Source organism: Danio aesculapii, chromosome 8 (genome assembly GCF_903798145.1).
Source record: "Danio aesculapii chromosome 8, fDanAes4.1, whole genome shotgun sequence".
Taxonomy (NCBI): Eukaryota; Metazoa; Chordata; class Actinopteri; order Cypriniformes; family Danionidae; genus Danio; species Danio aesculapii.
The window spans coordinates 31074492-31088038 of NC_079442.1; the positions used below are offsets into that span (position 1 = coordinate 31074492).

At 35.5% G+C, this 13547-nt stretch overlaps 1 protein-coding gene across 1 annotated transcript in view; it reads left to right on the forward strand.

Moving 5' to 3' along the window:
* LOC130233593 (nephrocystin-4-like) overlaps positions 1–13547 on the forward strand; it is a 301343-nt gene that overhangs the window by 70447 nt on the left and 217349 nt on the right. The window contains exon 6 of the mRNA XM_056463720.1: positions 8016–8152. Within this exon, the coding sequence (XP_056319695.1) occupies positions 8016–8152 (137 nt within the window). The remainder of the gene's footprint in view (positions 1–8015; positions 8153–13547) is intronic.

Sequence of the window (13547 nt, forward strand, 5' to 3'; positions counted from 1 at the left end):
TTCATTTTATTGGTGATTCCAAATATGTAATGTAAGTGTGTTCAAACAGTTTTGGAGAATTATGTTTCCCCATTCAGGCATTTCAAAGATGGCCATAGACTGAAACGACTTGCCTTAAAGGGACTTTCCTATAGTTGTTTTTTAGTTTTTACCTCCTCAGCTATGTACATTAGAGTTTTATATTTAATAGAATGTTGAACAATAGTGTTTGTAGCATCACTTGTGTGTTACCCCATGATGGTGTTTAGTAGTTACTGTATGGGCAAAAATTTCTTTCACTTGTTTTGAACCTTTGTTTCACCCGTATCACATGTTTTGGTTTATCAGTATGCTATTCTAAGTTCATCATCTCCCTTTAGTTTTTGTCCAGTCTCGTTTTTACTCCATTCCCTCAATACCTGGATGTGTGTATGTTTAATTTCAGATTATTAAATATAGATTTTTGTCATCTTCTCATGAGTTTTTGGTACACCATCCGTTTTTTTGTGGTGTTTTTGTCGTATTATTTCTAAGAGACAATGTAGATGTTAATATAATGTTAATCCTTCAAAATGTTTGTATATTAACATTGTATAAATTAATGAAATATTGGAGTTTACTCTAAATTTAGCAATGTGTTTGCTATTTTTTTTTCAATTAATACATTTCTGGCAACCACAGCTGCCAGTTAATTACTGTAACTTTTACAGAATTATTTTCTACAGTGCAGTTTTTACAGTTTTGTTTTTTGAAAGACGTCTCATATTTACCAAGGGTGCCAATATTAGTGGAGGGCACTATACATTCAGAAAGGAAATTAGAGCGTTATTTTACAGTGATGTCTCTTTTTTCCTGTCTCTCTCTTTCTCTCTCTCTCTCTCTCTCTCTCTCTCTCTCTCTCTCTCTCTCTCTCTCTCTCTCTCTCTCTCTCTTTCTCTCTCATTATAAAGCGATGAGCAAATGCAGGAATGGGGTTCCTCTGGAGCAGGTTTCTCTTTGAACTGCATCTGAAATGGTTGAGTGCTATATTCTGCATCCTCCTGGGCCCCACACAGACTGAAAGGAGAAAAAGAGAGATGTTTCTCCCCAAGACTGTTAATACGATTAATAAGACATGATTCAAAGCACTTCATTCCAGCATCCAAAAGCAGTATATTCTGTCTGATTATGAACTTCTTCTTTTTTTTGGAGTGGGTGTTATAAAAGCCAAATATCATAAGCCGCCTCTAGATTTTATTGCTTTAATTGCATCTAAGTAAAAAAAAAAGCTTTCGATTTCCCGGTGGTTTTAGCGCATGATTGATCACAACTGTACTGTGTAGCTCAAAATGTAGGTTAACATACTAAATGCTTTATAGTTGAGAGGTTCTCTACACTGGAAAGAAAGCATTCTTTTGGGAAGTTAATAAAAAATTAAATATGATGTTATATTTATTATTTACTATTCAATTAATGTATTATTTAAATGTTTCAGTGGCCATCGGTAATGAATCTTAATTAATCATTGCTTTTTGACAACTAGAATAAAAATGTCTAATATGTGTCTGGATTTCCACAGCAGGGTCAGTTTAAATGAAATTTAAATTTACCCAGCAGCCAATAATTAATTATTATAATAATTAATCATTGCATATAAAGAGCCCTGATAAAATGTATATTATGTAATTGTAAAAGTCAAGTCAGTGTGAATTTATTTTATTATTTATCAATTTATTATTTACCTATGTCAGTGGAAGTGATAATTATTAGTTGTAATTATTCATAATATAAATGTTATTATAAGCAGTTGAAGTCAGAATTATTAGCCCCCCCTGTATATTTATTTCCCAATTTCTGTTTAACGAAGAGAAGATTTTTACAACATATTTCTAAACATAATAATAATATTGGAATATTTATTTATCTTTGCCATGATGACAGTAAATAATATTTTACTAGATATTTTTCAAGACACTTCTATACAGCTTAAAGTAACATTGAAAGGCTTAACTAGGTTAATTAGGTTAACTAGGCAGTATAGACTAATTAGGCAAGTTATTGTATAACGATGGTTTGTTCTGTACACTATGGAAAAAAATACCTTAAAGGGGCTAATAATTTTGACCTTGAAATGGCTTTTAAAAAATTAAATACTGCTTTTATTCTAGCCGAAGTAAAACAAATAAGACTTTCTCCAGAAGAAAAAATATTATCAGACCTACTGTGAACATTTCCTTGCTTTGTTAAACATTATTTGGGAAATATTTAAAAAAGAAAAAACAAAAGCAAAGGGGGGCTAGTAATTCTGACTTCAGTTGTTTATGTAATTGAGTGTAACAGTATCTATTTGATTGATGATTTCCCAATCTTGTCAATAGGTAGTAATTAATCCTAATGTTAATCAGTATAACATTATAAAATGTCTCATACGCAATTGTACTCAGTAGAGTCTAAGTGTATAATTTAGTGTGTACCTTTTAATGGCTACCAGTATATAATCATTAAACAAGTTATTAATCTTTTGACAGCTGTAATAAAAATGTGTCATTTAAATATCCTGTACTTCATCTGTACTTTCGACTTCTTTAAATATCTTTTTTAATCATCACACAAAACTCTACATCACCTCATATTAATTGCAAAGCTACAAGATGTGTATTTTTAACACTAATTTGTCACACCTCAGTACTCTTTAATTGGGTTGCAAAAAAGCTTAAAGGTGAATAAAAAAGAGAAATAACTTCTAAAAGGATGAAGTTTATTTCTGAACCGTTGATGCCAAATGTGCGTAGTAGATATAATATCTCAATTAAAGGTAGCAATAAAAATATTGAGCATGCAAAAGTTTAAACTATCGAACATCATTAATATTTCTACAGGCTCTCCACAAGGCTGTGTACTTTCTCCTTTTCTTTTTACATTATATACAAATGATTGTCAGAGTACACAGGGAAAAAGGTACTTGGTTAAATATGGAGATGATTCTGTGCTTTTATCCTTGCTTTCCCACTCAGACCAGGAACATAGTGCAGTCTTGCATGACTTTATCTCATGGTGCATAACATGAAACTAGACCTGAATGTGTCAAAAACCAAAGAAATGCGTATTAACTTTGGCAAAAAAATAAACCATATGAGAAAAAACGATTGCACCAACCAATAAACGAATCCTAATGAGTACTGTGAACTTAATCCATTTGAGTAAATGAAGCAATTTGATTACAGTAAAACCCAATAAATGAAGAGAACTCAAACCAATTGAGTACTGGAAAACCCAATAAGTTAAGGCAACTTAAACTGCTAAAGGAAACCAATTGCAACAAACAATTTGAGTTAAAAACTAATCTATATGAGTACTGTGAACTTACTCCATTTAAGTTAAAGTAATGAGGTATTTAATTAACTCAACACCTTCAACACTGAGTTCACAACTCTTTTCAAATAAGTAGAATTAACTTTCAGTCAATTGATAAAACTGACTGTTGGGTTTTACAGTGAAGGAACAATTATTGACGACAGGTTGAAACTTGATCAAAACACACATACAATTATTATTATGGCTCATTTATTGCGAAAACTCAACTCTTTTAATGTAGAGAAAGTTATTCCTAAACTTTTTACAATTCATTTATTGAAAGTATTTTGTCCTTTTCCTTGATTTGCTGGTTTTCCTCACTATAAAAAACAAGAATCATCTTCAAAGCATTGTTAATTTGTGCTCAAATTTTAGGAGTTCCCCTGCGAAGTCTTGCGTCTTATTAAGAACAGCAGGTGTTGAGGATGGCACATAAAATACTAAGAGATGGCACACACCCTTTAAACAAATATTTTGAGTTGGATGCCCCTTGGGCGACGTCTAAGGACAAAAGGATGTTCCACAAATCATTATAAATTTACTTTTGTGCCTGAAGCAATTCAGTTACATAATATATGTAGTTAATCATTGGAATATTTATTATTATTAGTTATTATTATTATAATTTTTAATAAATTATTATTGTTATTGAAGTTATTTATTTTTTCCAGTTTTTTATTTGTGTACTTGATGTTAAGCGTTGGTGTTTATTGAGTTAAATGTGTCATTCTTGTTATATGTGAAGCACCACCATGTCACAATGAATTGGCCTAATGGGATTAATAAAGCTTTGAACTAAAACTAAACTAAACTTGTGAAATACAGTGTATTTATGGAAATAAATTCATCAATCTGCGGTCTTTGTGAGTCCTAATGCCCCGGTACAGTGAATGGGACACTATACTGTCAGTGAGCGCTGTCTTTCTGATGAGACGTTAAACCGAGGTCCTAGCTCTCTGTGGTCAGTAAAAATCCCATGGCGCTTCTCATAAAGAGTAGAGGTGTAACCCCAGTGTCATGGCCAAATTTTCATGGCCTCCCAATCATCCCCATCCACTGAATTGGCTCTATCACTATCTCTCCACTCCTCCTATACTGTAGCTGGTGTGTGGTAAGCACACTGGTGTCGTTGTCCTGTGGCTGCCGTCGCATCATCCGAGTATATGCTGCACACTGGTGGTGGTGTGGAGAGACCCCCACTCCTCATGATTGTGAAGCGCTTTAGGTGTGTGACTATACACAATAAATGCTCTATATAAATACACACATTGCATTACATTACATCAGTGAATTTAAAGTAGCATAATATATATCATATGAGGTTAAACCGACAAAAACAGTTGCAAATTTCTGGAGTGAGAGCTATGAAGTATCCTAAAGTTTAAAATTACTCAACACTCTCAAAAACATCCAAGCAAACATGAGATGTTTGAAGAGGCACATTGAATTTCCTTCATTCCTGTCTCCAGAGGCATCACCTATCGGACCTTCTGCAGCGAGTCTCTCTTGAGCTGCAGTGCTGGAGTGTTTTGTATGCTGTAATGTCCTGACGACGCTGCACTTGTTTGGCTGTCAGGCCTCAGTGCTGCTGTACAGATAAGCCTGGTTTGGTTTGTGTCTATGTGTGTGTGCAATGATTGTGGAGTATGTTTGAGGTAACAGACTGTGTGTACGGTAAATGTCTGAGTGCGTCGGAGCTCTCCAGGCCTGGCTTTGATAGTGGCAGACTGTGTGAGTGTGTTAAAGCTAAACAGTGATAGACCGTGTTTGTGTATGGCTGAGTGATCCGTGAAAGTGAAACTCTCCTGGTTGTGACTCATTCAAACCAGCGGGCTTGCTGTCTGCTGCCACAGCAACCTGCGTGTGCTAATACAAACACGCACGTGGACGTGGATGACTTTTTACGACAAAAAGACCCAAATGTAGGTGTCAGTTCACTGAAAAGCTGTCTGAGATTTACTTGTTCAGAAATCCTGAGATTTGGGTCAAATCATGTCTCACAAACTTGGACATCCAAATTTAGCATGTTTACATGGATTGTAAATTGTAAATCTGATATTAATACGATTAAGACAAAACTCTGATTAAGAGTCTACCATGTAAACAGCAATTTTTGATGGCCTTAATCCGACTACAGTCATAATCGAACTAAATAGAAATCAAATTAAGACATGTAGAGGATGCCTATTGTAGTTGCATTATTGAAGTGTGGTAGTGTAAATCACCTTAATCAAACTATTACCAGACTTTTTGCACACACATGGCTGTTTAACACTGTTCTCTGCACCAGCTGAGTCAGTAAAGTACCACAGACATCAGCATTACGAAATGCAGAGATTTTTTTTTTTCCCCATTCGGCGTGCGGTATCAATTTCCATTAAAACAACACTCCTTCAGCAGTCCTTACTTCATACTCGCATCTAATAACTCCGTTTGCCAAGGGGGCATGAATGAAATGTTCCTGATTTATTGATTTGTTAATGAGTCAGATTGATTAAAGGGTTAGTTAAATATGTTTTAATCATCATGCAAAACTCTGCTTCACCTCATATTAATCGCAAAGCTACAAGATGTGTATTTTTAACATTAATTTAGTCACACCTCAGTACTATTTAATTGGGCTGCAAAAAAAGCTAAAAGGTGAATAAAAAGAAATAACTTTAAAAAGGAAAATGTTTAACACTGAAACGTTGAGGGTAAATGGGCTTATTTTCTCAATTAAAGGTAGCAATTAAACATTGAGCTTGCAAAAGTGTGAAGTACAGTGTGTTTATATAAATAAATACATCAGTAAATTTAAAGTAGCATAATATAGGTCACAGTGTTGCCAACTTAGCGACTTTGTCACTATAATTAGCGACTTTTCAGACCCCCTTAGTGACAAATAAAAAAAACGACTAGTGACAAATCTAGCGACTTCTTTTTTAATGTTACTGGAGTTTTTTTTATAGATTCTCATGTGTCCGTACTTTACCATTCCTACTCTTCTCAACGAGCTTCGGGTGATGCCGTCAAGCCGCTCCACTTCCATTCAAGCAGCCCAACCCTTGTATACAGCAGTCAGTCTCTCATACCTGCAGCCTGAAAATTAGCGCAGTGCAAATGATTTAGCACTGCGAGCATGAGGCATTTTCCTTGTAACGTTACAGTCAAGCCGATCTGCTTCTCCATTGTATTAAACTTAACAATTTAATTTGGCTGTTTATTTTTTTGTGCAAATTCATTTATATTGATATTCAAACGATACATTTATTTAAATTGACATGCATATATAAAGCGTAGTGCAAATACAATATTCATATTACTATAAATATTAATCATAGCCTGTTAAACAAAAACTGCTGGGCGTGATGATTTCAGTAATATGCAGATTGACGTATGACGTAATCTAGCGGCATTTAGCGACTTTTTGAGCACAACGTATCGGCTTTTCTTTGAAAATAGTTGGCAACACTGCAAAGCTCATATGAGGTTAAACTGACAGAAACAGTTGCAAATTTCTGGAGTAAGAGCTATGACGTATCCTAAAGTTTAAAATTACTTATGTTTGCCATGACAAGAATAAATATTATTTATTAAGGGTAGCCATGGAGTGCATTCTTTAAAAAAAAAAAGTATAAAATATCAACCTTTTGAAAGGTGGTATGCCTCATGAAATGTTGTCATGCCAAGCCGAACTTTATTTTAAAAAATCATTGAGCTTTGAAATGAGTCATCTTGTATCATCTAAAAATTCAGGAGTTAGCACTTCTAAGAAATATCTGATTTATAGGCAGCGTTCGTCTAAGAAATGCACATCAATTATAGAAACCCCGGTTAACTTAAGGGTTAATGCTGTACAACAGATGTTTATCTTTAAATGAATTATAGAGGATGATTCACTTAACCTGCTTCTGCGTGAAGGTTTACTGCATTTTTATTTTACAGCAAATTTTCTTTGTACAGCATCTAAATAAAACATCAAGGAGGAGCTCTTCAAAGAGCAAGTTAGCATCAGGATAAGTTGAGCATGTTTGCATGCGCCAAGAAAAGCCAAGCAAAACTCAAGCGAGTAATGTGACCGTTTTCAAATCACTTAAATGATTTTAGAATTGATTAAATCTTGCCTTAGACCCCTGTGGGCAAGCGAGTTAGATTTTTTTTTGTCTTCATCAAAGAGATAAAAAGTGGGTGCAATGGCTTGCAAATGCACAAGACTTTCTCAATAGACAATGTTTGAAACGCTTCTCAGCGAGACCCCTACTGAGAGCGGAAATGGGGCCAGCCAAAGATCTCAGCTGGAGGAAATGTGTCTGTGATGCTGCAGCCAGACACACACTCCAAATGACAAATTATCATTGGTCCTTATTCTTTTTTTTCCAAATCAGAAGAGGAATTTGGGCCACATGGAGCTCCATTATACTGGCCTCACCCGCATGGATTTTCCCCAGCTTCTGGAACACATTGAGCCTTCTCGTGCATCACTAGTTTGTTATCCTGTGCACTTGTTCATTTATTGCCACGAGTAAATGGATCTTGGCATTCTGAAGCGTTCTGATAAATTAATTTTTACTGTATAATTAAATCCTTTGTTGCTGTAATGCTGTAAAAAATGAATAGCCATTAAATATAAAGGGAAATAATATAATGGCTGGATCAAATTGGCTGCGCACACAGGAAACGAGTACAATGTTAACGGTATATTCATTCTATCTCTGTTGCAGCAGATGCGCTGCGGAAGCCTCGTCTGCTGAAGAGCTTCTCGTGTGTGTTGGAGGGCCTACGTGTGACACTCTTCCCCTCCGTGGAGGTCTTTGAGTCTGACCTGCTCCAGCTGCTCAACAGAGACTGCCAGAATACAGTAAGCTATGACTCCAACCAAACGGTTAGGCCATACCATTATGTCAGTTCTGTTTCTGTTCTCATTAAGTAATGATGTGACTTGTCCTTATAGCCTTTTATCAGCACAGTACATCAAAGAAGTTTAAATCCTGTTATGGATATGTGTATATAAAATGTCTTTATTCACAGTGGAGATGCATTTACAAACTTCACACTCAATAATGATCTACTTCGTTGTTGGCAAGTGATAGAAAGCATTTCTGAGTTTTATTTTTGAAAATGTGTTGAAAATTAAACCTTTGTGGAAATGCACTTGGGTGGTATCATCCATTCCCAAATGTTCCTTTATTGTTATTGTCCTTAAAGGATTCTGTTATGTTTTTTTTACACTTTCAACTTTTGTTTGATCATCAATTAGACAAAGTTACAAAAGCACAAAGTTACAAATTCATAGGGAGTTTTTTTGGTCTATATCAATAAGCACTACTTTCCAATCTAGATATCTTAGTTGTAGTTGGTGTTTTCTTTTAGAAACGTCTGTCACAATATCCACTATATCCTAACTGTACAATTTGTCAAATATGAGAGAGACTGTATTATTTATGTTTCAATCCTAATTTTGTACTTTGTAATATTGTGTTTTTATTTATTTATTTATTTATTTTTTTTTTCTAGATTTATTATACATATTTTGTTGGGTGGATCTCGGGCTTTGTTCAAAATCAAAATGTTCAATAAAAAAAGAATAAAAAAAATAAATATATATCCACAATATCCTCAATTAAAATGCTCACGCGTCAATCTAAAATGGCCGCTTGACCAAACACAAACAAACAAAAAAGTTGGCTACACCAAGCGCACAAAATATGAAATGTTTTATTTTTTTTATAAAGTCTTTATGTAATTTGGTACCACTTTAGTTTTTTTTTTTTTTTTTTTTTTTTTTTTAAGATTTATTTTTGGCCTTTTTGCCTTTATTAGATAGGACAGTATTGAGACAGGAAGCGAAGTTGGAGAGAAAGAGGGTGGTAGGGTAGGGAAATGTCCTCAAGCCGGGATTCGAACTCGGGACGCCCTGACATGCTACTGCACCATATGTCGGCGCGCTAACCACTAGGCTATTGCGCTGACACCACTTTAGTTTATTACACATTTACTACTGGTTTATTACATGCCTATTATTAAGATATTAACTGCTTATTAGCACTCACAAAGTATGATCTTCTTTTACATTTCAGTTCAGACTGCATGATTTTCAAAGTAGTCATGTCACAGATGTTTTCACACTGCATGTCTATCTGGCGTAGCGTTTCATCGCTGCTTTGTTTACACTGCAAGATCGGCGACAGGGTTTCACATAGCTTGACTTTAAAAAAGAAAGAATCCCCGACAACTTTGTCCAAACTACGTCTCACCACCAAACACACACGAGAAATGACATGGAAACAACGCAAGGTCATGTAGTATATCTTGTTTTATTAACTACATAATGAGAAAGAAGCCTTTAGTGGGGTAGAAAATGTGCTTAATTTGTTTACCTGGCCTTTGAAGAGAATGAGCAATTTCTCCTCAACTTTTTTCTTTTTCTTTCATATTTCTTAGATGACACGTCAAACAGACACGGGTGCTCCTGCCAAATTTCCACTAGTTTTCCTCAATTTCTTGGGTCAAAATAAATTGAAAATGAGCGATTTTAACTTCTCCCCCATCCTCCCGCTGGCCTGCAGATACCCATACTAGTCGATGCTGCTCTCTCATTGGCTGTAGAAAATCGTCTATGCTATTTTCAGTCAGAACACATTTCACACGGCATGACTTGAATCGCAGACAGCTCCAAATATTTAGCATGCCAAATATCTCACGGGCGTCGGTGACTCATTGGCGATTCTCTCACATCGCGTCTTTGATAGTTCATACTGTGTGATTGTTACTCACATGAACGAGCACCAATTTGCCTGTGATTTCAGGCAGTCTTCGGTGATTTCTCAAAACTTGTCGGCGAGTCAAAATCGGGGCTAAAATCATGCAGTCTGAACTCGGCATAACCCTACCCAATACCTAAACTCAACTAATACCTCACTAACTATTAATAAGCAGCTAATTAGTGGTTTATTAAGCTAAAAGTTTTAGTTCATGGTTTGTTAATGGTTTCTTAGTAGCATGAATTGTACATTAAAATAAAGTGTGACCAAAGATTTATTCAAAGAAAACCTTTTGCATGTTTTTTGAAGTTGCAGGCTGTTCATTAGACAAATGACTAACCGATGAAGAGCTTGTTTGCTCAAAACACAGTATGCAAACATTTTTAAAATATATAAATATTTGTAAATATTTTTGAAACCTTGATGTTGCACTTGAACGTTTTGTGTTTCCACAATAAAGGGGCAGGGGCCAGTTTGAGTTGCACTATTGTAATAGTGTGGTGTGACCATGCTGTTTCACAGATCTAATATGCTGATACACATGCAATTTCTTCTCCTACTGCTTACCTTCACAAGAACCAACATTATGTGTGTTTTGTGTGTGTGTGGTTATGAGATAAGCTTGTATCTAAGAGTTGATGTGAAAGAGAACTTACTGTTATACTTGTGCTACAAGATATTTGACAAGTAGCTTTCTGTTAGTCCTTAAAGTAGTGCTCCTTTAGGACTGTGTGCTCAGAAAACGGTACATCATGAGTTTAAACTGACAAAACCATAAATGCATGCAGTTGCTCATTTACAATTTAGGAGAAACATACAAAAGTGTCTTTTACTTTGACCCCAAAAATGAGCATTTACAGCATGCAATAATTTTGTAACATATAATAATTATAATAATGACAATAATTGGTAAGATTGGTAAGGTATTTTTAGCTGAAACGTAACAGACATAAGGCTTGTAAAAAGGGCATAACAGCACTCACACTCATACAGTATACTCTAGGTTTATGCTAAATCATAAAATATCTTTTTGAAAGTGTCATATAATTTGTTATAGTCTGACTGAAGTTGTGACAGGAATATTGTTCAAACTTACATGCTGTATTATTGTTTTTAGTAGTTAGATGTACAAATGTAGATACTGATTTCCTATATTTTGCATCGAGGAAGATGTATTAAGCTCAAATGAACTCACAAAGAGTACATTCACACAGATAATACTTAATTTATTAAATGTTAAACTTGCTGGAAGGTGCTTTTACAACGCTTTTCAACTTCACAACAAAAGCAAAAATGTTGTCAGCTGATATTATTTATCTGTTCCACAGTTTTGTATCAGAATCAGAATGAGCTCTGTAAGCTGGTATTCCATAAGCTGTATACATACTTTACATGAATATATACAGTAAATATATATCACATAAATTAGTAGAATTAAATGTTAAGCTTTTTGTACGCTGTAGTCTCTTTAGCATGCGAAAATAAATAACCAAAATAACACTCTGTAAATGATTGCCTTCAGTGTTCAGCAAATGCACAGGTGGTCTGAACACAGTCTGGATAAAGTAGCCTGCAGAGGAAATCAGTGTTGATATCACTGGCACGGTGTGTTGGGTTTTGCATTAGGATGTAGACCGTTGTACAGACTAACTCCTGATTTCTCCGATTAGAGTTGCATTGTGTCTCTCTGATAAACCTCGCATATACATTATAAATCTACCCAAATACTCTACAGTCACAAACACCATCTGCTTCTGTTTTTCCAAAATGAAGATTTAAATGAACAAAGTACGTGCAAAGAGGCTGCAGAGACCTTCTGATGATAGAGATGCCCGTGGTTTGCTAATGCAGCCTAGATGTTACTGATCAAGGCTGGTCATTAAAAGGCGGCACATGAAAAGCACACAATCATTGTCATAGATATTGTCATGTTTTGGGTCGGTAAATCTAAAGAAATGTTGTATACCTGATTAAATTGAATCATGTAGTATAGTTTCTGTGAATATTATAGTGAACGAAGACACTTCTGCATGTCTTTGTGAGTGAATTATACATTTTTATTTGCTAAACACACTATGGTATGGTATGGTATGTGATGCTTGTGTTATTTTCAGAATCTGTGTCACTATATGAGGAAGTGATATACGCAAAGCTTCTCATAAAGAGGACCTATTATACCCTTTTACCAAGGTGCAAAATAAGTCTCTGATGTCCCAAGAATGTGTATGTAAAGTTTCATCCCAAAAAACCACACAAATAATTGTTTATAACATTTTTGAAATATTCTCTTTTAGGCTTTGATCCAAATTGTAACGTTTTGGTGACCGTCGCCTTAAATTTAAAGTTTTCTAAACTAATTTTGAGAGGAGATATGATTGATCACGGCTGGTCTCTCATCTGTAATCAGTAATAATCCAATCAGATTGGTCTAAGTTTACAATAAATAGACCGAATTCATCCTACTATCTTATCTTCGTTTTGGAAGAATCCCCCCTTCCACCCCATCTCCTCCTTTTCCTCCCTTTTCCAAGGGGAGCTCTCGAGACCTACCTGATCTTGGACCCCCTTATATGCTTATTTACCAGGCGGGAGCTTTGGGCTGAAATTATGTCCAAGCTCAAGGTGCTCTCCTGGGACAGCATGCCAAACCTGCTATTAACGCCAAGCATATCTAAGTGTGAACTCTAGAAAAGAGATTGTGTTGAGGGCAGAGCTACAGATGCCTATGTGTCAGCATACATCAGATTCAAACAGGACTAACGTGATCTCTGTGTATAACTGAAAATGTGTAATTTAAGGAATAATTACACTATTGATTTTTCATGTTTTCATTTTAACAGAAATAAAACTGAATTTGGCAAATAAAGATCTTTTCTAAAAATAAACTTTTATGCACGAAAAGGAACGGCATCACACCGCCCCGTAGCGTTCATTTAAAAAAACTGAATTGCAGCCATACATACCCCCAGCTATTCGCGGTCTCCAGAAACGTCTGAGGGACTACGTTTTTAGAATGAGCCTGTGTTGTGTCTATCAATATGCACAACGCTTTGGCTTGTTTCCCTTGCTCGAAAGCTTGACAGGCCTCCTGGGCGTAGCTACGGTTGCTAAGCCATGATTAGTGTGTGGCGGTTTTCGGGTGTGGCTTAGCGAAGGGTCAATTGTGATGTCCATGTCAAATAAACACAAATGGGTATGTTTTACCTTTTCTGCCCAGCACAAAATTTACTTAACTTAAAAGAACCAACATACACCCCATTAATAATTGTAAGTCTCTGTAAAAGAGTTATTTACTTCTGAAAGGGAATTATTGCTGACAGACACGTGTGATTTATCACTTGATGCCTTGTGTCACGCTTAATTAAGACGTGATATAAGTCACTATGGATGGAAAGTGTCAGCAAATGAACACAAATTAGTAATTAGCTGGATCTGGAGCTGTGGTCCGCAGCCTCCACGAGTCTTATTACAGAAATTTCCATGCCCTCACAC